A 27558-nucleotide genomic window follows, 5' to 3' on the forward strand; every position below is an offset into this window, starting at 1 on the left:
CAAACATTGACCAGCAGGCTGCGCCAGAGAGGCACAGCCTGCTGGAAGTAACGGAAGACAGGCTCGGGGCCCTGATCGGAAGCAAGGTAAGCTTCCCAGCACATCAGCACCCCGCGATCGCATTTTCGGGGTGCTGATGGGAGACAGAGGGAGTCCGCTCCCTCTGTCACCACTTTACATGCAGCGGGCACCATTGCACCCGGCATGTAAAGGGTTAAACAGCCCGGATCGGCACTCCTGCCAGTCGGGGCTGTTAGAGCAGGGACCCGGCTCTCATGTGAGAGCCAGGTCCGCGCTCCCCGCTGCACGGGGGAGCCGTGCAGCGCTTAAACTGGGCCGCCGTAAAAACGCGGCGGCCCAGCCTAAGGCCCCTTAGTGACCGCCGTAAAAACACGTATGGGTGGTCACTAAGGGGTTAATTCTCCATCGTCACAGTATTTATGGTTACCTCATAAGTATTACAGTCACTCACATTGGTTGAATTGGCATATGGATACACATGTGAGCAGTAACGTCACATCAAGGCTTCAACCCTTGTTACTGACCATTCACACACACCATATTTTTCATTCATACGCATTTGGTATTCCAGATGTTTTGGACTACACCTGCCATAATGCTTCGCCAGCATTAAGGGAGATCTAATTCACAGCATCTGGACTGCCTAAGGTTGTCTACCTCTGAACTAGTGGTGATCACAGTACACAATGTTGAAGTAGCTGTGCAAACAGGAGCAGCTTGTCACGTGTCAGATGCCCCTTCAATACTTATAAATTCAATACTCCACCCAGGACGCGGGCCTCAAACATGGGCATCTTCATTCCACTTCATGTACTTCGTGTTCCATAGGAGAACATGCTTGCCATGGTGATGGGGACGCTTCAAGTTAGAATATACTAAAAGAACTGTGCACATGACTGCCCCCTGCTGCCTGGCAGGTGCTGCCAGGCAGCAGGGGGCAGACCCCCCCTCCCTCCCTCCCCTGTATTTAACTCATTGGTGGCCAGTGCGGCCCCCCCTCCCTCCCCTGTATTTAACTCATTGGTGGCCAGTGCGGCCTCCCCTGTATTTAACTCATTGGTGGCCAGTGCGGCCCCCCCCTCCCTCCCTCCCCTGTATTCAACTCATTGGTGGCCAGTGCGGCTGCCCCCCCCCTCCCTCCCCTATATTTAACTCATTGGTGGCCAGTGCGGCCGGCCCCCCCCTCCCTCCCCTATATTTAACTCATTGGTGGCCAGTGCGGCCGGCCCCCCCCTCCTGTTTTAACTCATTGGTGGCCAGTGCGGCCGGCCTCCCCTCCCTCCCCCCCCTGTTTTTAACTCATTGGTGGCCAGTGCGGCCAGCCCCCCTCCCCCCCTAATTAAAATGACCGACCCCCCATCATTGGTGGCAGCGGAGAGTTCCGATTGGAGTCCCAGTTTAATCGCTGGGACTCCGATCGGTAACCATGGCAACCAGGACGCTACTGCATTCCTGGCTGCCATGGTTACTTAGCAATTTTAGAAGCATTATACTTACCTGCGATGTCTGTGACCGGCCCGGCGCTCCTCCTACTGGTAAGTGAAAGGTCTGTGCGGCGCATTGCTTATAGCACAGACCTTTCACTTACCAGTAGGAGGAGCGCCGGGCCGGTCACAGACATCACAGGTAAGTATAATGCTTCTAAAATTGCTAAGTAACCATGGCAGCCAGGAATGCAGTAGCGTCCTTGTTGCCATGGTTACCGATCGGAGTCCCAGATTAAACTGGGACTCCGATCGGAACTCTCCGCTGCCACCAATGATGGGGGGGTCGGTCATTTTAATTAGGGGGGGGCGGCTGCACTGGCCACCAATGAGTTAAAAACAGGGGGGGAGGGAGGGGGGCCAGCCGCACTGGCCACCAATGAGTTAAAAACAGGGGGGGGAGGGAGGGGGGCCGGCCGCACTGGCCACCAATCAGTTAAATACAGGGGAGGGAGGGGGCAGTCATGTACACAGTTCTTTTAGTATATTCTAACTTTAAGCGTCCCCATCACCATATATACTGTCGGATCTGAGTTTCACGATCTAACTCAAATCCGATGGTATTGTCTAACATAGAGGCGTTCCCATGGTGATGGGGACGCTTCAAGTTAAAATATACAATCGGATTGGAGAAAACTCCGATCTGATGGCATATTAATAGGGACTCCTGACTTTACATTGAAAGTCGATAGGGACGGATCCGTTTGCAATTGCACCATATTGTGTCAACGTCAAACGGATCCGTCCCCATTGACTTGCATTGTAAGTCTGGACGGATCCGTTTGGCTCCGCACGGCCAGGCGGACACGAAAACGCTGCAAGCTGCGTTCGGGTGTCCGCCTGCTGAGCGGAACGGAGGCCAAACGGTGCCAAACTGATGCATTCTGAGCGGATCCGCATCCACTCAGAATGCATTGGGGCAGTACGGATCCGTTCGGGGCCGCTTATGAGAGCCTTCAAACGGAACTCACAAGCGGAACCCCGAACGCAAGTGTGAAAGTAGCCTAATGAAAACAACAAATAAACTGAAACAGGCTGTTTTTCAGCTGATCAAAAGTTTAGGACCACACCTCCAAAAAAAAACTAAACCCCCCCCAAAACAGAAATCCAACTTCCAAACATGAACTCAGTAATGAGTAGCTCCGCCGTTATTGTTTATCACTTCCAAAATTTGTTTCGGCATGCTTGATACAAGCGTTTCCATGAGGTGAGTGGGAACATTTCTCCAAGTGGTGAAGACGGTCGCACGAAGACCATCTACTGTCTGGAACTGTTGTCCATTTTTGTAAACTTCCCTTGCCATCCATCCCCAAAGGTTCTAAATTAGATTTAGATCAGTGGAACACGCAGGATGGGCCAAAAGAGTGATGTTATTCTCCTGGAAGAAGTCCCTTGTCCTGCGGGCATTGTGTACTGTAGCGTTGTCCGGTTGAAAAACCCAGTCGTTACCACACAGACGAGGGCCCTCAGTCATGAGGAATGCTCTCTGCAACATCTGGACATAGCCAACGGCCGTTTGATGCCCCTGCACTTCCTGAAGCTCCATTGTTCCACTGAAGGAAAAAGCACCCCAGACCATTATGGCGCCCCCTCCACTGTGGCACGTAGAAAACATCTCAGGTGGGATCTGCTTGTCATGCCAGTAATGTTGGAAACCATCAGGACCATCAAGGTTAAATTTTTTCTCATCAGAGAATAAAAATTTCTTCCACCTTTGAATGTCCCATGTTTGGTGCTCTCTTGCAAAGTCCAAACGAGCAGTTCTGTGGCGTTCAAGGAGACGAGGTCTTTGAAGACGTTTTTTGTTTTTGAAGCCCTTCAGTCTCAGATGCCGCCTGATGGTTAGGGGGCTGCAGTCAGCACCAGTAAGAGCCTTAATTTGGGTCGAGGATCGTCCAGTGTCTTGACGGACAGCCAATTGGATCCTCCGGCTCAGTGCTGATTAAATTTTTTGGGGTCTTCCACTTGACTTTTTTGTTCCATAACCCTCAGGATCATTTAAGAAATTCCAAATGACTGTCTTACTGCGTCCCACCTCAGTGAGAGACTCTGCTTATGCAACAACCCGACCACGTTCAAAAAGGGAGAGTTTTTTTGCCTTTGCCATCAAAACGTGTGACTACCTGACAGAAAATGACAATGAATCCACATCTTTGCACATATTTGGCCTTTTAAAGGCATGTGGTCCTAAAATTTGGATCAGCTGAAAAACAGCCTGTTTCAGTTTAATCGTTATTTTCAATTAATTGAATGCTCAAAAAATGTTTGGTCTCACTCTCATTTCTTCTTGTTGCATGTTGAAGCTCTACTTGGAACCTTGTTAAGATCCAACAATGTAAAATATGATTTTTTGCCATTTTTCAAGTGGTCTTAAACTTTTGATCAGGACTGTATATACAGCAGACAGACAAAAAGATTGTGGGAGACACAGAGACGGAGATTACCGAATTCAGTGACCGACTGATTTGGTTGCAGATGTGGGGCAGTCCCTCTGGCTGGGGTGCAGTTTCTCATCCTTCTCCGAGTGACTAGATGGCTGCGGTTTCGTAGCAAAAAGCACGCCATGACATATGAGATCTAGGAAAAAAATTTTTTTGTGAAACTAGGGTTGTAGGCATCTAACACACAGGCCAAACGTACTGCACAGCTCCCAAATATAATACACTGCCCCCCCACATAATACACTACCCCCATCTAACGCACAGCCCCCCATCTAATACACTGCCCCCAAACATCTAACGCACAGCCTCCCCATCTAACGCATAGGCCACCCCAATATATTTCACAGACCCCCCCAATCTACTGCACAGACCACCCCAATATATAGCACAGACAACCCCCAATATACTGCGTAGACCCCCCAAAATATACTGTGCAGACACCCTCAATATACTGTGCAGAAAGCACCCCATATACTGCGCAAACACCCCCAAATATACTGCGTAGACCCCCAAAATATAAAGGGCAGACACCCCCAATATACTGTGCAGACAGCACCCCATCTACTGCGTAGACACCCCCAAAATATACTGTGCATACAGCCCCCATATACTGCGCAGACAGCCCCCCATATACTGCACAGATAGCACCCCATATACTACGCAGACAGCCCCCAATATACTGCGCAGACACCCCCAATATACTGCGTAGACCCCCCCCAAAATATACTGTGCAGACAGCCCCCCAATATACTGCGCAGACACCCTCAATATACTGCGCAGACAGCACCCCATATACTGCTCAGACATCACCCAATATGCTGCAGTGTCGGCCGTTGTCCTGCTGAGAAGTACGGCGCAAGCGCATTGCTTCTCTACAACTCTGCTATGAAATGTCCCTACCCCATCGTTCCGTGCCTACACGGCACGGCACACCTCCTTCCACAACTGAGAACGTCATGTCCGATGCGGTCGGAAGTGACGAGGGTAGGGAAATTTTTTTTAGAACACCAGTGTTCCGTTAGATTTCCCTACCCTCGTCACTTCCTGCTGTGACGCGGCCGCACCGGACATGACGTGAAGGAGGTGTGCTGCGCTGCGCAGGTGCACAACGACGGGGTAGGGAAATTTCACAGCACATGCACCGGGAGCTCACCAGTGGTTAGGGTAGGGAAAAATTATGGGCCAGTGCGCAGGTGCGGTGATCGGATGGATGTTCTCAGCTGGACACCGGCCAACACTGCGCATGCGCCGGGAGCCTCACCAGCGGTTAGGGTAGGGAAAAATTCTGGCCCAGTGCGCAAGCACGATGATCGGATGGATGTTCTCAGCTGGACACCGGCCGACACTGCGCATGCGCTGGGAGCCTCATCAGCGGTTAGGGTAGGGAAAAATTCCAGGCCAGTGCGCAAGCGCGATGATCGGATGGATGTTCTCAGCTGGACACCAGCCGACACTGCGCATGCGCTGGGAGCCTCACCAGCGGTTGGGGTAGGGAAAAATTATGGTCCAGTGCTTTTTTCCTACCCTAACCACTGGTGAGCAAAAAATCATTGCAGCACCGCGGGAAAAGGACTTCATGCACATGCGCGAAACCGCACACCGCGCGTGTGCACACTTAGGGGTAGGTAGGTGGAAAATCTACCTACCCCTAAGTGCGCACGCGCGGTGTATGGTCATGCGCATGAAGTCCTCTTGCAGCGCTGCAATGATTTTTTGCTAATCCAGTGGATGGGCGCTTGCGCAGCGCGCACACACCCTCCTCCAGCTGCATCCTGTGTGGCTGCGTCACTTCCGGTATAGCGTTCTTGCAAGGTATAGGAATCTGGCAGAATCCAGCTAACTGCTGTGAAATTTCCCTACCCAGTCGTTGTGCGCCTGAGCGGCACATCTCCTCACGTCATGTCCGGTGCGGCAGCGCAACAGCAGGAAGTGACGAAGGTATAGAAATCTCACGGGTAGGGATGGAAATCTAACGGAACAGCGGCCAATACGTTCTTGACTTTACCAGGTTGGTTTCAGTTGGTTCAGCAGACAGGAAGAGGCGGGGCCTGTTGTGTCAGCAGTGAGCCAATAGGAATCTGACGGGCTTTCTACGCCCCTGGAGAAGACCTTGTGGGGACACTGTGCGCTTCCGTCAGTTCTTTTGTTAGCTGCCAAGCAGTTGGTATACCTCTGCTGGAGAAGATGGCAGCGGTCGGACTAAGGGCATCGTACCACCGAGCTCTGGATAAAATAGAGCTGATGCTGCCTGCGCGGATCAGACCCTTCTACAATCACCCGGCAGGTGAGGCGCTGTGATAGGCAGGCAGAGGTGACCTGTTAGCTTGGAGGCTTCCTGCAGCACCCTCCTTGTGTGATGTACAAGTGCTATGCTGCTAGTGTGTTGGTGTGCGGCCAGTAGTCACAGACGGTCATAGACCAAACCTGCAGATAAAGTACAGGGAATTATCCCCTGGGCACAGCTCACCTCTGCCAACAGGAGGTCACTTACTGGTCTGTCTTGTTTTGCATTCAGTTTGTCTCTGTCATGGGGACAGTGCTTTAGCTGGAAAATAAGCTTGCACTTGCCCCAGAGAAACCGATCAGGCCTGAAAGACTTGCTCAGAATAGGCACCCATTGACCTTTAAAGGGAGTCAGTCACCTAATCTGTGCGTTTTAGACCGCTCAGATCAGGTTATAGACCCTTTGGCCCTCATTACAACGTTACCTTTCTTTTCTGTGTCCCTCATCGAGATCATGAAAAAGAGAGACTTTTTAAACGTATGCAATTGAGCTTCTGCAAGTGCCCAGGGGCGGTGTTACTGCTCAAGTGCCCAGGCCCCTCTGCAATGTACCCCGAAAAACATACCTCTTTCAGCCCTCTGGCCCGCCCTTGTTTCCTATTATGATCTCCTCCTCTGCTTCCAGCCGGCGGAAGTCATGAGCTGCACCAGAGGATGGCAGGCAGGAGAGAAGGGGTGGGCCGGCAAGTCTCAGCGCAGCTGTGTTTAGTTGGCCAGCGCATGCGCAATATGAATAGCTGTTCCTCTGCCCATAATGGGCACAGCAGTGCACAGGTGCGGGCCAACTGTGGAGCGGCACACGCGTGAGATCTGGGATGCAGAGGAGGAGGTAATAATAGTAAACAAGGACAGGCCAAAGGGCTGAAAGAGGTGTGTTTTTCGGGGTACATTGCTGAGGGGCCTGGGCACTTGAGCAGTAACGCCCCCCCCCCCCCCTTCCTGGACACTTGCAGAAGCTAATTTGCATAGATTTAAACAGTGTATTTTTCATGATCTGGACGAGGGACACAGAAAAGAAGGGTACCGTTGTAATGAGGGCCAAAGAGTCTATAACCTGATATGAGTGGTCTAAAATGCTCAGATTAGGCGACAGACTCCCTTTAAAATAAATAAATAAATAAAACTGTAGCACTTGTCGGTCTTTAATTCATGCTGGTTTATTCACCAAAAACTGCGACGTTTCAACCTCTGTCTTTCTGAAGCTTGAGAAAGACCGAGAGGTCAAAACGTCGCATTTTTGGGTGAATAAACCAGCATGAATTGAAGACCGGGGAGTGCTGCAGTTTTATTTTTTATTTATTCTGGATGATTTGGGGATAGACTGGTATCAAACACTGCGGGCACCACCACCATAGAGACTTTTTGCTATAGATTCATCATTGCTGCTACTTTTTATCTTTTTTGACCAGACTCCCTTTAAAGGCACATGTAAAATTTGAGACAACAGCCACCAGTCGCAGCATTTATAGTGCTCCTGAAAAATGAATGCAGCACCTGATTGGTGTCTATGAGAACAAGTGTGTGTGGTAAAGGAAAGCTGTCAACACAATTACCAGTAGCAGGGTATAGAGCAGGAGGAGCTGAGCCATTTGATGTCTTATGGGAAAAGATTCAGTAATTCTTGTAATTTCTACATTTAAAATGCCATGAACTGCTCAAGTCAGGGGGGCTGCTTGGGTGAAAATGGGGGCATGTCCAGGTTCAGCTCTGAAACCGGACAACCCCTTTAAATTCCTGCTCATTCTATGTTGATCAAGGTAAATTAAAAGGAACCTGTCATGTTGAAGTCAAGAAGGTACTTGGTGACTGACGCCTATCTGTGTAAACACATTCATAGAGGGAAGGCTGTCAATTACTGGTAGGACCGGCTCCTTGACTTCAAAGACCAGCATGGGCAGGAATTTAAATGAATAAAATACCAGTTTTACTTTTCTGTTGTCACATGCTGTTCACAAGTTGACTTATTGTCTGCTGAGGCATGGCATCCCATTCCTCTTGAAGGGTGGCCCTCAGGTCATTGAGGTTCTGAAATACAAAGTTACTCTACATGGTGACTCAGCTGATCCGACCACTTTATTTGAGGTACCCCAGTTTCCAGCAACCGTTACTTAAAGGATAACTGTCACATTTAGACCCTAATTTCAATTTTCATATATGTAGTTGCTAATAACATGATATTCCAGAATCAGTTACTATTAGACTGACTTACCCCATATTTAAAGGGCTTCTGTCACCCCCCAACCCCCAATTTTCAGTTTTTGACTTATTATATTTGTTAATGTAAGCAGATTCCATATATGTCCCTCTTACCTCGGGCTGTGCAGTAATTACAGTAAAAAACATACTTTTATTATATGTAAATTTCTTCACTACCAGCAAGTTGGGCGGACTTGCTGGTAGCCGCCGCATCCTCTGTTTGAAAAAACGCCCCCTCCTCTACTTGATTGACAGGGCCAGCGAGCGCTCTCCTCCTCTCGCTGGCCCTGCCTGCAGCCTCAAATCCTGCGCCGTACCGGTCTTCATTCGGCGCAGGCGCTCTGAGAGAAGGACGGCCGCTCCTTCCTCAGTGCGCCTGCGCCAATGACGTCAGCCCTACACCCGGAAGAGAAGACCTCTCTTCCGGGTGTAGGGCTGACGTCATCGGTGCAGGCGCACTGAGGAAGGAGCGGCTGTCCTTCTCTCAGAGCGCCTGCGCCGAATGACGACCCGCGCAGGCGCGGGATTTGAGGCTGCAGGCAGGGCCAGCGAGCGCTCATCGAGAGGAGGAGAGCGCTCGCTGGCCCTGTCAATCAAGTAGAGGAGGGGGCGTTTTTTCAAACAGAGGATGCGGCGGCTACCAGCAAGTCCGCCCAACTTGCTGGTAGTGAAGAAATTTACATATAATAAAAGTACGTTTTTTATTGTAATTACTGCACAGCCCGAGGTAAGAGGGGCATATATGGTATCTGCTTACATTAACAAATATAATAAGTCAAAAACTGAAAATTGGGGGTTGGGGGGTGACAGAAGCCCTTTAATAAGATTCAGCCCTTAGCAACCAGTCTGCATAAAACTGCAATTTATCTATTCAGTTAAGATGGCCGCCACTGCCCTCACCCTGAGGCTAATCCCGCCTGCCCTCACTAGCCAGTAACAATAGCCCCCCAAAAGTGTCAGTAACCAGAGCCCTCCCCTTAAAGGGTTAATCTCCTGCAGCACAAAGGGGTCCTCTTACCACATGTTGCTTTCATTTATACACTGAGCAGATGGCAGATCTCCCTTCCCTGGTCTGCGCTGATTCAACTCTACTTCTCCAGCTCTGCTGAGTGAGGGAGCGTCTGCCAAGCGCAGGGACAAGGAGAAGTACACACAGCCCAGGCACTGTTATCAGCTGCTGGGGAGGACCTGGCTTTAATCATTTACCTACAGTCCCTGGCTGTCTGTAATCTGACCTTGCAGGCTGCCTGCTTCTGTGTCCTCTGTCCTTCAACACATAGAGGGACCCTGCATAGCAACCTGATCTTAGGCAGAGGTAAAAGCAGGCAGTAGAGGGAACTAAACTGTTGCATTAAGGGGTAATTGAATACACAGTGAAAAGTTTAAATAGGGCCACCAAGGAGATATTAATCACCACAATCCAATACTCCAAAAAAAAAAAAAGACAGTTATCCTTTAACCCCTTAAGGACATAGGACGTACCGGTACGCCCTATTTCCCGAGTCCTTAAGGACCAAGGACGTACCGGTACGTCCTAACTTTTAAATCGGTATTCCAGCGCCCGAGGGGTTAAACGGAACGGGATTTCGGCTGAAATCCTTCAGCCGGCATCCTGTGACAACGCCAGGGGGGGTCATGTGACCCCCCCCCGTGTCGGCGATCGCAGCAAACCGCAGGTCAATTCAGACCTGCGGTTTGCTGCGCTTTTTGCAGTTTCTGATGCCCGTGGTCCCTAAAAATTGAGTTTTTTTGTAAATTTCTGAAAAATTTCAAGATTTGCTTCTAAACTTCTAAGCCTTGTAACATCCCCAAAAAATAAAATATCATTCCCAAAACAATTCAAACATGAAGTAGACATATGGGGAATGTAAAGTCATCACAATTTTTTGGGGTATTACAGAGGTAGAGAAACTGAAACTTTGAAATTTGCAAATTTTTCCAAATTTTTGGTAAATTAGGTATTTTTTTGTGCAAAAAAAATAATTTTTTTGACTTCATTTTACCAGTGTCATGAAGTACAATATGTGACGAAAAAACAATCTCAGAACGGCCTGGATAAGTCAAAGCGTTTTAAAGTTATGAGCACTTAAAGTGACACTGGTCAGATTTGCAAAAAATGGCCTGGTCCTTAAGGTGAAAATGAGCCCGGTCCTTAAGGGGTTAATGATGTGACCTCGATGAGCTTGTACATTGTTGTCCATGAAGAGGAAATTAGGCCTGTCTTGTTCATGCAGAGGCACAATGACTGGATTAATGGTGTTATTCAAGTAGTATGGCTTGTACAATTCACAAAGTGTAGGGCAATTCTGTATTGACTAGCCACACTGTAACACCAACACCACTAGCAAAGTCCCATCTGGTGACAACAGTGGATGATGCATAGAGCTCTCCTTGATGTCTCCAACATTGTTGGCGGCCATCATTTCTGCTCAGCGTGAATAGACTTTCATCAGTGAACAACAATGAGGAGCACTGGTCCCTCATCCAATGTAGCTGCTCCCTAGCCCATTCAAGACAATGATGCCTGTGTCTGGTGGTGTAGTCAGGTACCCTTGCAGGTTGTCTAGCACACAGACCACGCTGATGTAAATGGTTTTGAATGGTCTGATGTGACACTTGGGTGCCTCTAACCTCCCTTAAATGTATCTGAAGTTGTGTGGTTCATCTAGTTCTGCAGGGCATTGTTCACAATGAAGTGGTCATCAGTGTGGGATGTGACCAAAGGACATCCACTTCTATACCGTTCTGTGACTCTTCCAGTCTCTCTTTTGCAACCTGTTGATGACACTCTGTGACACTCTAAGCCCAGTGGCCACTTCCATCTGAGTACATCCAATTGTTAGGTGTCATCTTGATCTCATGATGTCAAAATGTGAACAGCATGATGAGGACTGTTTAAAGGGTTTCTGTCACTAGAATTTTCATTATTAAACTGGCTGACATTAGCTATTTGCAAATGTCAGCTGCACCTAACTCTGCTATTTTAATGATTTATCCGTGCCCCCCCCGTTACTGTAAAATTCTTACTTTTATAATATGTAAATGAGCCTCCAGGAGCAGGGGAAGAGGGGGGGAGGCGCTGCTCTTGCAACTAGAGGCTCCTGTCTCCCACCTAAAGTCACGCCTTTCAAGTGTTGACTGACAGGGCCAGGCATCGTTCGCATCCTTCTGCCTGCCCTGTGCTCTGGGGAAATCTCGCGCCGTTCGGTATTCAGGCGTGGTGAGGAAGCTGGCAGCCTGCGACCTTCCCTCATCGCGCCTGCGCAGAATACCGAACGGCGCAAGATTTCCCTAGGGCATGCAGAAGGATGTGAACGATGCCTGGCCCTGTCAATCAACACTTGGAAGACAGGAGCCACAAAAAATATTAAGTATAAATCACCCCCTTTCCCAATTTTATATATAAACAATAAATACGGTAAATAAACATATTACATATCGCCATGTATGAAAAGTCCAAACTATTAAAATGTCCTATGCGGTGAACGCCGTAACAGGAAAAAAATAAAAATTGCGTGATTCGTTTTTTTTTTGGTTTATTTTTTTGTCACCTTGTCCCCCCCCCCCCCCCCAAAAAAATAGGATCGGACTGTTCTATTATGGGCCGTTCCATAAAATGCGGGTATCGAAACAACCTATTTGTGAGTAGTGTATGTCCAATGTGGACAAGCCCCGAGATGTGTTGACATTTTTATTTTTTTTCTTTACAGGAAAACACAAAATTAGCACTTTAGAACGCCATGCTATATAATTTATGATTGCTTCTAACATTCTGTTCCCATGTGTGCATGTTATATTGTGCACCTCCCTTCATAGGTGACCACTAGCAGTGATTATGTATGACACAACACCAGTATCTACTTTGATAGCAAAGTTATATGGTGGTGGTTATATATAAAATCACCATAGAGTCCTGCCCTTAACCCCTTAAGGACTCGGCCCTATTTCACCTTCCGGACATGGCCATTTTTTGCAAATCTGACCAGTGTCACTTTAAGTGCTGATAACTTTAAAACGCTATGACTTATCCAGGCCATTCTGAGATTGTTTTCTCGTCACATATTGTACTTCATGACACTGGTAAAATGAAGTAAAAAAAAAAACTTTTTTATTTATAAAAAAAAAAATACCAAATTTAACAAAAATTTTGAGAAAAATTGCCAATTTCAAAGTTTAAATTTCTCTACTTCTATAATACATAGTAATACCTCCAAAAATAGTTATTACTTTACATTCCCCATATGTCTACTTCATGTTTGGATCATTTTGGGAAGGATATTTTATTTTTTGGGGATGTTACAAGGCTTAGAAGTTTAGAAGCAAATCTTGAAATTTTTCAGAAATTTTCAAAAACGCAATTTTTAGGGACCAGTTCAGGTCTGAAGTCACTTTGTGAGGCTTAGATAATAGAAACCACCCAAAATGGACCCCATTCTATAAACTACACCCCTCAAGGTATTCAAAACTGATTTTACAAACTTTGTTAACCCTTTAGGTGTTCCACAAGAATTAATGGAAAATAGAGATACAATTTCAAAATTTCACTTTTTTGGCAGATTTTCCATTTTAATATTTTTTTTACAGTTACAAAGCAAGGGTTAACAGCCAAACCAAACTCAATATTTATGGCCCTGATTCTGTAGTTTACAGAAACACCCCATATGTGGTCGTAAACTACTGTACGGGCACACGGCAGGGCGCAGAAGGAAAGGAATGCCATACGGTTTTTAGAAGGCAGACTTTGCTGGACTGTTTTTTTTGGACACCATGTCCCATTTGAAGCACCCCTAGAGTAGAAACTCCATAAAAGTGGCCCCATTTTAGAAACTACGGGATAGGGTGGCAGTATTGTTGGTACTAGTTTAGGGTACATATGATTTTTAGTTGCTCTATATTACACTTTTTGTGAGGCAAGATAACAAGAAATAGCTGTTTTCGCACCGTTTTTATTTTTTGTTATTTACAACATTCATCTGACAGGTTAGATCATGTGATATTTTCATAGACCAGGTTGTCACGGATGCGGCGATACCTAATATGTATACTTTTATTTTTATTTATGTAAGTTTTAAACAATAATATCATTTTTGAAACAAAAAAAAATCATGTTTTAGTGTCTCCATAGTCTGAGAGCCATAGTTTTTTCAGTTTTTGGGCGATTACCTTGGGTAGGGTACGATTTTTGCGGGATGAGATGACTGTTTTATTGGCACTATTTTGGGGTGCGTGTGACTTTTTGATCGCTTGCTATGACACTTTTTGTGATGTAAGGTGACAGAAAATGGTTTATTTAGCACAGTTTTTTTTTTTTTTTTTACGGTGTTCATCTGAGGGGTTAGGTCATGTGATATTTTTATAGAGCCGATCGATACGGACGTGGCGATACCTAATATGTATACTTTTTTTTTTCTCACCTATTTTTTACCAATTTTTTTAACTTTATTTGGGTAAAATGACGTTTTTGTTTATTTTTACTTGAAACTTTTAATTTTTTTGGGGGAAAACTTTATTTTTTCAACTTTTCTTTTCACTTAATTTTTTTCCCCACTTTGGGACTTGAACTTTTGGGGGTCTAATCCTTTACAATGCATTGGCTGTATGAGTAATACTGTGTGTATTACTCATACAGCATCCGGCCTGTGAGATCCAGGGGGCTGGATCTCACAGGCACGTCACAGGAAGGCAGCGCGATGCCTTCCTTAGACATCGCGCTGCCTTCCATGCCATCGGGTCCCCCCTCCAGCCGCATGGGGACCCGATGGCCCCCCACCGCCGCCGCAATAGCTAAAAGCCGCAAACCGCAGGTCTGAATTGACCTGCGGTTTGCGGCGATCGCCGTCATGGGACCCCCCGGGCATTTAGCCGAAGTGCCTGCTCAATGCCTACGCCCTGTGTCCTTAAGTACCAGGACATAAGGGCGTACCTGTACGCCCTGTGTCCTGAAGAGGTTAAAGGGGTTCACCTGGGAATTAAGAAAATACAATTACTGAAAATACTTAAATATAACTTTATTCTAAATATATTCCCAAATACCTTTCATTAGATATTTTGCTTGTTTTGTCCGGGAGCAGTCATTAGGAGAAATAAAATCTCTCCTGTTCTATTAGTGCACACAAAACCAGTGCTAATTACACAGGAGGACAAGTTACTTCAGAACACTGAGCTAAAGAGCTGCCTCATCCTTCTCTCTGCTCTGCTTGTCAGGGATTATGAGCATGAATACAGATCTTCAGCTGAATCTCTGTAGGAATGGAGCTCATGAGGAGACATGAAGTACACAGAGGATGTGGCTGATGAGCAGCAGCACTTGTATGGGTAGCACTGTGGCTCAGTGGTTGGCACTGGTGCCTTGCAGCGCTGGGGTCCTGGGTTCAAATCTGACCAAAGACTATCTGCATGGAGTCTGTATGTTCTTCCCGTGTTTGCGGTTTCCTCCCACACATTAAAGACATACTGGGGACAGCTTGATGCTAATGACTGTAAAGCGCTACAGAATATAACAACGCTATATAAGCGCATAAAATAAATAAATAAAATACTTGTTTGCAGTCTCCATTACCACAGTCTGTCCTGTCCATCCTCTCTGTACTTTGTAGGAATGGAGTTCATGAGAAGACACAGAGATTGTAGACAGCTTTTGTGTGCACTAATAGAATGGCGGTCATCTTATTTCTCCTAATGATTGCTTCCTAGTCAAAACAAGCCATTATAACTAATTAGGCGTATTTGAGTAATATTTAGTTATGTTCACTTTAATTCCCAGAGAGCCCCTTTAAGGAATGGAGTGATCATTTTGTCTGCAAAAATAACTGAGCAGCGGAACATGCAAAGTAAAAATTGCATTTATTTTTTCACTGTGGATGGCATTTCAGTGCACAATATATTGTGTCCAGCTCGTGCCACCTGAGATTGAAACCACACCCCTTGGGCTACTTTCACACTTGCGTTTGGAGCGGATCCGTCTGGTGTCTGCACAGACGGATCAGCTTCTATAATGCAAACGCTTGCATCCGTTCAGAACGGATCCGTCTGCATAACTGGTTTTTACAGATCTGATTTTTCACTTCGTGAAAACTCTAATCCGACAGTATATTCTAACACAGAGTCGTTCCCATGGTGATGGGGACGCTTCAAGTTAGAATATACTAAAAGAACTGTGTACATGACTGCCCCCTGCTGCCTGGCAGCACCCGATCTCTTACAGGGGGCTGTGATCCGCACAATTATTGTGCGAATCATAGACCTCTGTAAGAGATCAGGTGCTGCCAGGCAGGAGGGGGCAGACCCCCTCCCTCCCCTGTATTAAATGTGACCAGTGCGGCCCCCCTCCCTCTATATTCATTGGTGGCAAGTGCGGCCCCCCTCCCTCCCTCCCCAGTATTAAATGTGACCAGTGCTGCTCCCCTCCCTCTATATTCATTGGTGGCCAGTGCGGCCCCCCTCCCTCCCTCCCTCCCCAGTATTAAATGTGACCAGTGCGGCCTCCCCTCTCCCCCCCCCCCCTAATTAAAATCGCCCCCCCCCCCCCCCCATCATTGGTGGCAGCGGAGAGTTCCGTTCGGAGTCCCAGTTTAATCGCTGGGGCTCCGATCGGTTACCATGGCAGCCAAGGTGCTATTGCAGTCTTGGCTGCCATGGTTACTTAGCAATAAATAGAAGCATTATACTTACCTGCAATGTCTGTGACCGGCCGGGAGCTCCTCCTACTGGTAAGTGAAAGGTCTGTGCGGCGCATTGCTTATAGCACAGACCTGTCACTTACCAGTAGGAGGAGCGCCCGGCCAGTCAGACATCGCAGGTAAGTATAATGCTTCTAAAAATTGCTAAGTAACCATGGCAACCAGGACTGCAGTAGCGTCCTGGTTGCCATGGTTACCGATCAGAGCCCCAGCGATTAAACTGGGACTCCGAACGGAACTCTCCGCTGCCACCAATGATGGGGGGGGGGGGGGAGAGGGGAGGCCGCACTGGTCACATTTAATACTGGGGAGGGAGGGGGGCCGCACTGGCCACCAATGAATATAGAGGAAGGGGGGCCGCACTGGTCACATTTAATACTGGGGAGGGAGGGAGTGGGGGCCGCACTGGCCACCAATGAATATAGAGGGAGGGGGGCCGCACTGGTCACATTTAATACTAGGGAGGGGGGGCCGCACTGGCCACCAATGAGTATAGAGGGAGGGGGGCCGCACTGGTCACATTTAATACTGGGGAGGGAGGGGGGGCCGCACTGGCCACCAATGAATATCCTGGTTGCCATGGTTACTGATCGGAGCCCCAGCGATTAAACTGGGACTCCGATCGGTACTCTCCGCTGCCACCAATGATGGGGGGGGGGGGTGTGATTTTAATTAGGGGGGGAAGAGGGGAGGCCGCACTGGTCACATTTAATACTGGGAATCCGCACTGGCCACCAATGAATATAGAGGGAGGGGGGCAGCACTGGTCACATTTAATACTGGGGAGGGAGGGAGTGGGGGCCGCACTGGCCACCAATGAATATAGAGGGAGGGGGGCCGCACTGGTCACATTTAATACTGGGGAGGGGGGGGGCCGCATTGGCCACCAATGAATATAGAGGGAGGGGGGCCGCACTGGTCACATTTAATACTGGGGAGGGAGGGAGTGGGGGCCGCACTGGCCACCAATGAATATAGAGGGAGGGGGGCCGCACTGGTCACATTTAATACTGGGGAGGGGGGGGGGCCGCATTGGCCACCAATGAATATAGAGGGAGGGGGGCCGCACTGGTCACATTTAATACTGGGGAGGGGAGGGGCCGCATTGGCCACCAATGAATATAGAGGGAGGGGGGGCCGCACTGGTCACATTTAATAGGGGGGGGGGGGGGGGCCGCATTGGCCACCAATGAATATAGAGGGAGGGGGGCAGCACTGGTCACATTTAATACTGGGGAGGGAGGGAGTGGGGGCCGCACTGGCCACCAATGAATATAGAGGGAGGGGGGCCGCACTGGTCACATTTAATACTGGGGAGGGGGGGGGCCGCATTGGCCACCAATGAATATAGAGGGAGGGGGGCCGCACTGGTCACATTTAATACTGGGGAGGGAGGGGGGCCGCACTGGCCACCAATGAGTTAAATACAGGGGGGGGGGAGGGGGGGGTCTGCCCCCTGCTGCCTGGCAGCACCTCCCAGGCAGCAGGGGGCAGTCATGTACACCGTTCTCAGTATATTTTAACTTGAAGCGTCCCCATCACCATGGGAAAGCCTCTGTGTTAGAATATACTGTCGGATCTGAGTTTCACGATCTAACTCAAATCCGATGGTATATTCTAACAGAGGCGTTCCCATGGTGATGGGGACGCTTCAAGTTAAAATATACCATCGGATTGGAGAAAACTCCGATCCGATGGTATATTAATAGGGGACTCCTGACTTTACATTGAAAGTCAATGGGGGACGGATCCGTTTGAAATTGCACCATATTGTGTCAACGTCAAACGGATCTGTCCCCATTGACTTGCATTGTAAGTCAAACTGATGCATTCTGAGCGGATCCGCATCCACTCAGAATGCATTGGGGCTGTACGGATCCGTTCGGGGCCGCTTGTGAGAGCCTTCAAACGGAGCTCACAAGCGGAACCCCGAACGCAAGTGTGAAAGTAGCCTTAAGGCTCAATTCACACCTGAGCGTTTTACAGCGCGTTCCTACGCGCTGTAAAACGCTCAACAAGGAGAAACCAATGCTTCCCTATGGGAATGGTTCTCACCTGGGCGTTTTACAGCGCGTACGATCGCGCTGTAAAACGCCCGACGCTCACACAAGTACAGGAGCGTTTTTTTGGGCGCTTGTCGCGCGTTCCCGTACATACACTTTCGGGAACGCGCGACACTGTGTGCACACTTGTCTCTGTATGCGCGCTTGTAAACGTCCGTACAATCGCGCATACAGAGCGCTCCTTTCAGAACGCTCAGGTGTGAATTGAGCCTAAATTGTTAGGCAGGTTCTACTTGGTACAGAAGTGCCATAAATGTGGATGTAAGCTGCTGTATGGGCACACGGTAGGGCTCAGAATTGAAGGAGTGCCTTTTTGGCTTTTGGAGCACAGATTTTTCTGGAATGGTTCTCAGGAGCTACTACATCACATTTGCACAGACCTCAGGGTATTTTCACACCAGCGTTGTTGGGTTCCGGCAGGCAGTTCTGTTCCGGAACTGGCTGCCGGATCCAGAAATCCATTTGCATACGGATATCATTTGTTTCCGGATCCGTCTGACAGATGCATTGAAATACCGGATCCGTCTCTCTGGTGTCATCCGGAAAAATAGATCTGGTATTTATTTTTTTTCACATTTTTAAAGGACTACCCATGCGCAGACCGGAAAACTGGATCCGTCAATGTGGCAATTTAATGAACACTTGGTACCGGATATGGCATTAATACATTTCAATGGAAATTAATGCCGGATCCGGCAAGTGTCCGGAATTTTGGCCAGGAGAAAATACTGCAGCATGCTGCAGTATTTTCTCCTGGCCAAGTACTGTAAAAGGGACATAACGGAAGACACCCTGATGCATACTGAATGGATTGCTATCCATTCAGAATGCATAAGTATCAGGGCTGTGTAGTCGGTAGATAAATACTCAGACTCCTCAGTTTTGGGTACTTCCGACTCAGACTCTCAGACTCCTCTGTATTTAATATGCGAATGTATTTTATACGTTCCTTGAAGGAAATAAAGTCAACATACAGCTGTTCCACCAAATTCTTCTAAGCTCTTATAGCAGAGAGAGGTAGTTGTTCAGAAGCTGCTGCCTCCTCCTGTGTGCTGATCTTCTGCTGAAGATAGGGCAGTGGGAGGATCCAGGAAGGGGCATGGGAAGGGGCATTTATTTTAAAACATGATTTCCCTAGTAGAATCCCATAGTCATGTTTAAAGTTTAAGCTAACAATCTGAGTTTACAAGTTTTTATAGCCTTAGCTGAATGACAGCAGTTTTTCAAATGGTTTACAGCTTCAGTCTTAGGGCTCTTTCACACTTGCGTTATTGTCTTCCGGCATAGAGTTCCGTCGTCGGGACTCTATGCCGGAAGAATACTGATCAGGATTATCCTAATGCATTCTGAATGGAGAGTAATCCGTTCAGGATGCATCAGGATGTCTTCAGTTCCGGTACGGAACGTTTTTTGGCCGGAGAAAATACCGCAGCATGCTGCGCTTTTTGCTCCGGCCAAAAATCCTGAAGACTTGCCGCAACGCCGGATCCGGGATCAATGCCCATTGAAAGGCATTGATCCGGATCCGGCCTTAAGCTAAACGTCGTTTCGGCGCATTGCCGGACCCGACGTTTAGCTTTTTCTGAATAGTTACCATGGCTACCGGGACGCTAAAGTCCTGACAGCCATGGTAAGTGTAGCGGGGAGCGGGGGAGCAGCATACTTACCGTCCGTGCGGCTCCCCGGGCGCTCCAGAGTGACGTCAGGGCGCCCCAAGCGCATGGATCACGTGATCACATGGATCACGTCATCCATGCGCATGGGGCGCTCTGACGTCATTCTGGAGCGCCCGGGGAGCCGCACGGACTGTAAGTATACCGCTCCCCCGCTCCCCGCTCCTACTATGGCAACCAGGACTTTAATAGCGTCCTGGGTGCCATAGTAACACTGAAAGCATTTGGAAGACGGTTCCGTCTTCAAATGCTTTCAGTACACTTGCGTTGTTACGGATCCGGCAGGCACCTCCGGCAACGGAAGTGCATGCCGGATCCCAACAACGCAAGTGTGAAAGAGGCCTTAACTATTGACTATCCATTCCCTTCACTTATACAAGTGTCCTGCAAAAAACATATTTACTTAATAAGTTATCAGTGAGAGGCTAGGTTAACCATGGGCGTTGAGTTCCATGTAACAGCGGAACACAACACAATGGAAAGTATAAGTATTGCCGCTCCTTAACTGTGCGTTCCGTGCCATATAGTGAAGCATATGAAAAGCATGCTTCTTCATGGTCACTTAACGTGTTTGTTTTGCGGTAACGTGACGCACTGCATGCATTGGCCTTTATTCTTACAGTAGAGAAGTAATTAATTATAACTTTTTGTGAATTGGGAGATTTAAACTGGCTTTTTTTTATTCCAATTAAAATTTAGTAGGAGTCGGAGTCGGTTCATTTTTGCCGACTCCGACTCCAGGTACCCAAAATTGCCTCCGACTCCACAGCCCTGATTAGGACAAAACTGATGCGTTTTTCCGGTATTGAGCCCCTCTGACAGAACTCAATACCGGAAAACTTTAAAGCTAGTGTGAAAGTACCCTTAAAGGGGTTGTCCCACGAAAAAAATTTCTATAGTTTTCAAACCAGCGCTTGGATCTGAATACTTTTCTAATTGCATGTAATTAAAAATTTTGTATAGCTACTGAGTTAATAAAATGTATGTACTGTATCTTTATAGTGCCACTTAATTTCTTATTTCTATATAATGACCTGCTCATTAGAAGGCCGCACATGCTCAGTTTCATCCTTCAACTGCCTCCTGAGCTGTGATAGGGAGAGCATGGACACGCCCCCCTAAGCAGCAGCAGAGAAGACACTCCCCTTGAGCTGTCAGCTTGATATAAATCTAGCAGACCAATGAATGGGGGGATATCTGGATCCCTGTGAGGTACAGGGCTGGTTCTAGCTTTGTTAGGGCTCATGCACATGACCCTATGCTGGCTGGGCCTGTGCTGCAGACCGCAAATTGCGGTCCACAATGCACAAGCACCGACCGTGGGGCAGCCGCATGCAGATCGCGGACCCATTCACTTGAATGGCGTTCACGATCTGTATCCGACGGTCTGCACCGCAAAAAAGTTGTGCATGCACTACTTTTTTGTGGTGCGGAGGCACGGTTAGAAACTCAACGGAAGCACTCCGTAGTGCTTCCACACCGCATCTCCGGGTTTGCGGACCCATTCAAGTGAATAGGTCCGCATCTGTGATGCGGGGTGCACACGGCCGGTGCCCCATGTATTGCGGACCCGCCATATGCAGGCTGCAATACGGTCACTTCGGGGCAATGGCTGTGTGTATGAACCATTACAGATTGTCCTAGACTATACGATATCTCATTTTCATTATTTACATTAGTCATGGGAGAACCCCTTTAAGGTACCTGTAATGTGGAAACCCCCAATAAGTGACCTCAGTTTGGAAGCTAATCCCCACAAGGGGTGGAGTGAGCATTTTGATGCCACATGTTTTTTGCAGAACTGAATGAGCAGTGTACAGTCTTGCATTTCAGTGCCCAATACGTTATCCCCAGCTTGTGCCATCTTAGAGCCATACCTCATCCCTTATTAAATTGTTCGGCAGGTTCTACTGAGTACAGAAATGCCATAAATGTGGGCGTACATTTCAGGGTTCTGAAGGGAAAGAATACTTTTGTTGCATTGATTTTTAATGGATTAGTTTACAGGCACCATGTTGCTATTAAACAGCCTATGAGGCACCAGAACAGCCATTTTCTGAGAATTATAAGGCCCCTTTCACACGGGCGAGTTTTCCGCGCCGGTGCAATGCGTGAGGTGAACGCATTGCACCCGCACTGAATCCGGACCCATTTATTTCTATGGGGCTGTGCACATGAACGGTGATTTTCACGCATCACTTGTGTGTTGCAGCAAACTCTATATTGTGCGTTTTTCACGCAACACAGGCCCCATAGAAGTGAATGGGGCTGCGTGAAAATCGCATAGCATCCGCAAGCAAGTGCGGATGCGGTGCGATTTTTCACGCATGGTTGCTAGGAGACGATCGGAATGGAGACCCGATCTTTATTATTTTCCCTTATAACATGGTTATAAGGGAAAATAGCATTCTTAATACAGAATGCTATGTAAAATAGGGATGGGGGGGGTTAAAAAATAAAAATAAAAAATTACACTCACCTCATCCACTTGTGTGCGCAGCCCGGCTTCTCTTCTTTCTTCTTCTTTCTTCTTCTTTGATGATCTGGGAGGAAAAGGACCTTTGGCGACGTCACTGCGCTCATCACATGGTCCAGGTGAGTGTAATTTTGGATGAGGTGAGTGTAATTTTTTAACTCCTCCATCCCTAATTTACATCCCATTATAACCATGTTATAAGTGAAAATAATAACATTTACTCAACACCGATCCCAAACCCGAGCTTCTGTGAAGAAGTCCAGGTTTGGGTCTGGGTACCAAACATGCTGATTTTTATTTTTTTCTCACGCGCGTGCAAAAGGCATTAAAACGCTTTGCACTCGCGGGGAAAAATCGTGCATTTTCCCACAGCGCACCCGCATCTTTTCCCGCATGTCACCCGCAACGCCCGTGTTAAAGAGGCCTAAATCTTTAATTTATTTCTCCCTGGTGTTGTCTGAGGACTCATTTGTTTGTGGGATGAGTTTCCATTATCATTGATAGTATTTTGGGGTACATATGACCTTTTTTTTTATTTTTATTTTTAAAACCCCTTCCCGACTTTTGACGTACTGTTACGTCATGGGAACCACTGAGTTCCCGCAATTTGACGTAATAGTATGTCATAGTAATCGGGCGGGCACCGGAGCGGTGCGTGCACGATCACTGCAGGGGCCCGGCACTCCGTGGTAGCCGGGCCCCTGCTGTATCCGCCGGCATCTCTGTAAAAGCCGATGCCGGCGGATTAACCCCTTCTATGCCGCGGTCCGCGCTGACTGCGACATAGAAGAGGTTTGTGTCGGGTGAGGGAGAGCATCTAGTCCCCGCGCTGCTGTGGCGGGGACCCGATGCGACACAAGGCCGTGAAGAGGCTGCCCAATGCCTTGCACGGCATCGGGAACTGCCTTCTACGGGAGCCGAGGAGATCCAGCCTCAGGCTGCTTCTCCTAGGCAACCTGTTAATGTATGACTCAGTGTCATACACGAACAGGCAATGCATTACAATACAGATGTATTGTAATGCATTGCAGAGGGGATCAGACCCCCAAAAGTGAATGTCATAAATAACGTAAAGTAAAAAAAAAGTGTTTTTAATAAAATTAATAAAGTAAAAAAGAAAAAAAAACGCCCTTTTCCCCTTATTTTATAATAAAAACCAAAACAAAACCCACACATAATAGGTATCGCCGCGTCCGTAATGACCGGCTCTATAAATACACTGCTCAAAAAAATAAAGGGAACACTTAAACAACACAATGTAACTCCAAGTCAATCACACTTCTGTGAAATCAAACTGTCCACTTAGGAAGCAACACTGAGTGACAATCAATTTCACATGCTGTTGTGCAAATGGGATAGACAACAGGTGGAAATTCTAGGCAATTAGCAAGACACCCCCAATAAAGGAGTGGTTCTGCAGGTGGTGACCACAGACCACTTCTCAGTTCCTATGCTTCCTGGCTGATGTTTTGGTCACTTTTGAATGCTGGCGGTGCTTTCACTCTAGTGGTAGCATGACGGAGTCTACAACCCACACAAGTGGCTCAGGTAGTGCAGCTTATCCAGGATGGCACATCAATGCGAGCTGTGGCAAGAAGGTTTGCTGTTTCTGTCAGCGTAGTGTCCAGAGCATGGAGGCGCTACCAGGAGACAGGCCAGTACATCAGGAGACGTGGAGGAGGCCAGCAACAGGACCGCTACCTCCGCCTTTGTGCAAGGAGGAACAGGAGGAGCACTGCCAGAGCCCTGCAAAATGACCTCCAGCAGGCCACAAATGTGCATGTGTCTGCTCAAACGGTCAGAAACAGACTCCATGAGGGTGATATGAGGGCCTGACGTCCACAGGTGGGGGTTGTGCTTACAGCCCAACACCGTGCAGGACGTTTGCCATTTGCCAGAGAACACCAAGATTGGCAAATTCGCCACTGGCGCCCTGTGCTCTTCACAGATGAAAGCAGGTTCACACTGAGCACATGTGACAGACGTGACAGAGTCTGGAGACGCCGTGGAGAACGTTCTGCTGCCTGCAACATCCTCCAGCATGACCGGTTTGGCATTGGGTCAGTAATGGTGTGGGGTGGCATTTCTTTGGAGGGCCGCACAGCCCTCCATGTGCTCGCCAGAGGTAGCCTGACTGCCATTAGGTACCGAGATGAGATCCTCAGACCCCTCGTGAGACCATATGCTGGTGCGGTTGGCCCTGGGTTCCTCCTAATGCAAGACAATGCTAGACCTCATGTGGCTGGAGTGTGTCAGCAGTTCCTGCAAGACGAAGGCATTAATGCTATGGACTGGCCCGCCCGTTCCCCAGACCTGAATCCAATTGTGCACATCTGGGACATCATGTCTCGCTCTATCCACCAACGTCACGTTGCACCACAGACTGTCCAGGAGTTGGCAGATGCTTTAGTCCAGGTCTGGGAGGAGATCCCTCAGGAGACCGTCCGCCACCTCATCAGGAGCATGCACAGGCGTTGTAGGGAGGTCATACAGGCATGTGGAGGCCACACACACTACTGAGCCTCATTTTGACTTGTTTTAAGGACATTACATCAAAGTTGGATCAGCCTGTAGTGTGTTTTTCCACTTTAATTTTGAGTGTGACTCCAAATCCAGACCTCCATGGGTTGAAAAATTTGATTTCCATTTTTTTATTTTTGTGTGATTTTGTTGTCAGCAGCACATTCAACTATGTAAAGAACAAAGTATTTCAGAAGAATATTTAATTAATTCAGATCTAGGATGTGTTATTTTTGTGTTCCCTTTATTTTTTTGAGCAGTGTATATCACATGATCCACCCTGTCTGATACACCATAAAAAAATAAAGACAGTGTAAAAAAAAGCTATTTTTGTCACCTTACATCACAAAAAGTGCAACACCAAGGGATCAAAAAGGCGTATGCCCCCCAAAATGATATCAATAAAGCAGTCACCTCATCCCGCAAAAAATTAGCCCCAACCTAAGACAATCGCCCCCAAAAATAAAAAAAACTATAGCTCTCAGAACATGGAGACACTAAAACATCATTTTTTTTCTTTTGTCAAAACTGCTAAAGTGAAATACATAAAAAAATACCTATTAGGTATCGCCACGTCCGTAACAAACAGATCTATAAAAATATCACATGACCTAACCACTCAAGTGAACACCGTAAAAAAAAAAAAAAAAAACTGTAAAAAAAATGCCATTTTTGTCACATTACATCACAAAAATTGCAACAGCAAGTGATTAAAAAAGCGTATGCCCCCCAAAATAGTACAAATCAGACCGTCACCTCATCCCGCAAAAAATTAGACCCTAGCTGAGAGAATCTGTAAAAAAAATAAAAAAGCTATGGCTATGAGACACTAAAATATCATTATTTCTGTTTCAAAAATGCTATTGTGTAAAACTTAAATAATTAAGAAAAAGTAGACATATTAGGTATTGCCACGTGAGTAACGATCTGCTCTATAAAAAAGTCACATGACCTAATCCCTCGGTTAAACGCTGTAAAAATAAAAACTGTGCCAAAACATCCATTTTTTGTTACCTTGCCTCACAAAAAACGTAATATAGAGCAATAAAAAATCATATGTACCCCAAAATAGTACCAACAAAACTGGCACCTTATCCCGTAGTTCCAAAATGTGGTCGATTTTTTTGAGTTTCTACTGTAGGGGTGCATCAGGGGGGCTTCAAATGGGACATGGCATCTAAAAACCAGTTCAGCTAAATTTGCCTTCCAAAAACCATATGGCGTTCCTTTCCTTCTGCGCCCTGCCGTGTGCCCGTACAGCAGTTTACGTTCACATGTGGGGTGTTTCTCTAAACCGCAGAATCAGGGTAACAAATATTGAGTTTTATTTGGCTGTTAACCCTTGCTTTGCTACTGGAAAAAATGGATTAAAATGTAAAATCTGCTGGATGTAGTGTGCGATCACATTTGCATTTTCCGTTTGTATATGTATTTCGCCATAGTGATCTGCACCTACAGGCAGGTTGTGCGGACTCAACCCCCCACATTTTTTCTTTGTAGCATATATTGGAGGCGTGGCGATCTCCTTTGAGTCAAGCACACCTGACCAGTTAGTTTGTCCTGGAGGCTGGTTTTAAAGTCAGTATAAAACTGAGTCTGCTTATATGGAACCTACCATTAGCCATTTGGCTCCAGGAGAAGTATATGGTGGGTTCAGCATGCATGTTGGTACTTGCATCCCTGGATCCGATGAAAGCTGTAATGGCACCGGACGGGGTTAAACGCAGAGTGTACTTGGCTTGCATGCTGACCTGCATTCCCTGGACTTTATGTGGCTGTCATGGCCCATAAACAGGTAGGAACAAGAGTTAGGGACCACTCAAATGAGACGACCTTGACGCGGTGAGTGGCTTAAATACGCTTTGGCCAAAATGTACACCAATGTCTCATCCAGCATGGAGGGCAGAGTGCTGGATGTAGTGTGCGATCACATTTGCATTTTCCGTTTGTATATGTATTTCGCCATAGTGATCTGCACCTACAGGCAGGTTGTGCGGACTCAACCCCCCAAATATTAAGTTTTATTTGGCTGTTAACCCTTGCTTTGCTACTGGAAAAAATGGATTAAAATGTAAAATCTGCCAAAAAAGTGAAATTCTGAAATTTCATCTCCATGTTCCATCAATTCTTGTGGAACACCTTAAAGGGTTAAGAAAGTTTGTAAAATCGGTTTTGTATACCTTGAGGGGTGTAGTTTCTAAAATGGGGTCATTTTTGAGTGGTTTCTATTATGTAAGCCTCACAAAGTGACTTCAGACCTGAACTGGTCCTTAAAAAGTGGGTTTTGGAAATTTTCCGAAAAATTTAAAGATTTGCTTCCATACTTCTAAGCCTTCTAACGTCCCCAAAAAATAAAATGTAATTTTCAAAATGATCCAAACATGAAGTAGACATATGGGGAATGTAAAGTAATTAATATTTTTGAAGGTATTACTATCCTATTATAAAATTAGAGAAATTGAAATTTGCTAATTCTTGGTAAATTTGGTATTTTTTTTTTTATGAATACAAATGTGTTTTTTTTTTTTTTTTACTTATTTTTACCACTGTCATGAAGTACAACATGTGACGAGAAAATAATCTCAGAATGGCCTGTATAAGTAAAAGCGTTTTAAAGTTATCACCACATAAAGTGACACCTGTCAGATTTGAAAAAAAATGGCCTGGGCAGGAAGGTGAAAACAGGCCCGGGGTTGAAGGGATTAAGCAGGATGAGGTTTTG

General features: G+C 47.0%; 1 protein-coding gene across 1 annotated transcript in view; it reads left to right on the plus strand.

Moving 5' to 3' along the window:
• Positions 1-6023: 6023 nt before the first annotated feature.
• MPC2 (mitochondrial pyruvate carrier 2) overlaps positions 6024-27558 on the plus strand; it is a 68810-nt gene continuing 47275 nt past the window's right edge. Inside the window, exon 1 of the mRNA XM_040424131.1 lies at positions 6024-6230. Coding sequence (XP_040280065.1) covers positions 6131-6230 — 100 coding nt within the window. The 5' untranslated portion in view covers positions 6024-6130. The remainder of the gene's footprint in view (positions 6231-27558) is intronic.

This window comes from Bufo bufo, chromosome 3 (assembly GCF_905171765.1).
Source record: "Bufo bufo chromosome 3, aBufBuf1.1, whole genome shotgun sequence".
NCBI classification, from domain to species: Eukaryota; Metazoa; Chordata; class Amphibia; order Anura; family Bufonidae; genus Bufo; species Bufo bufo.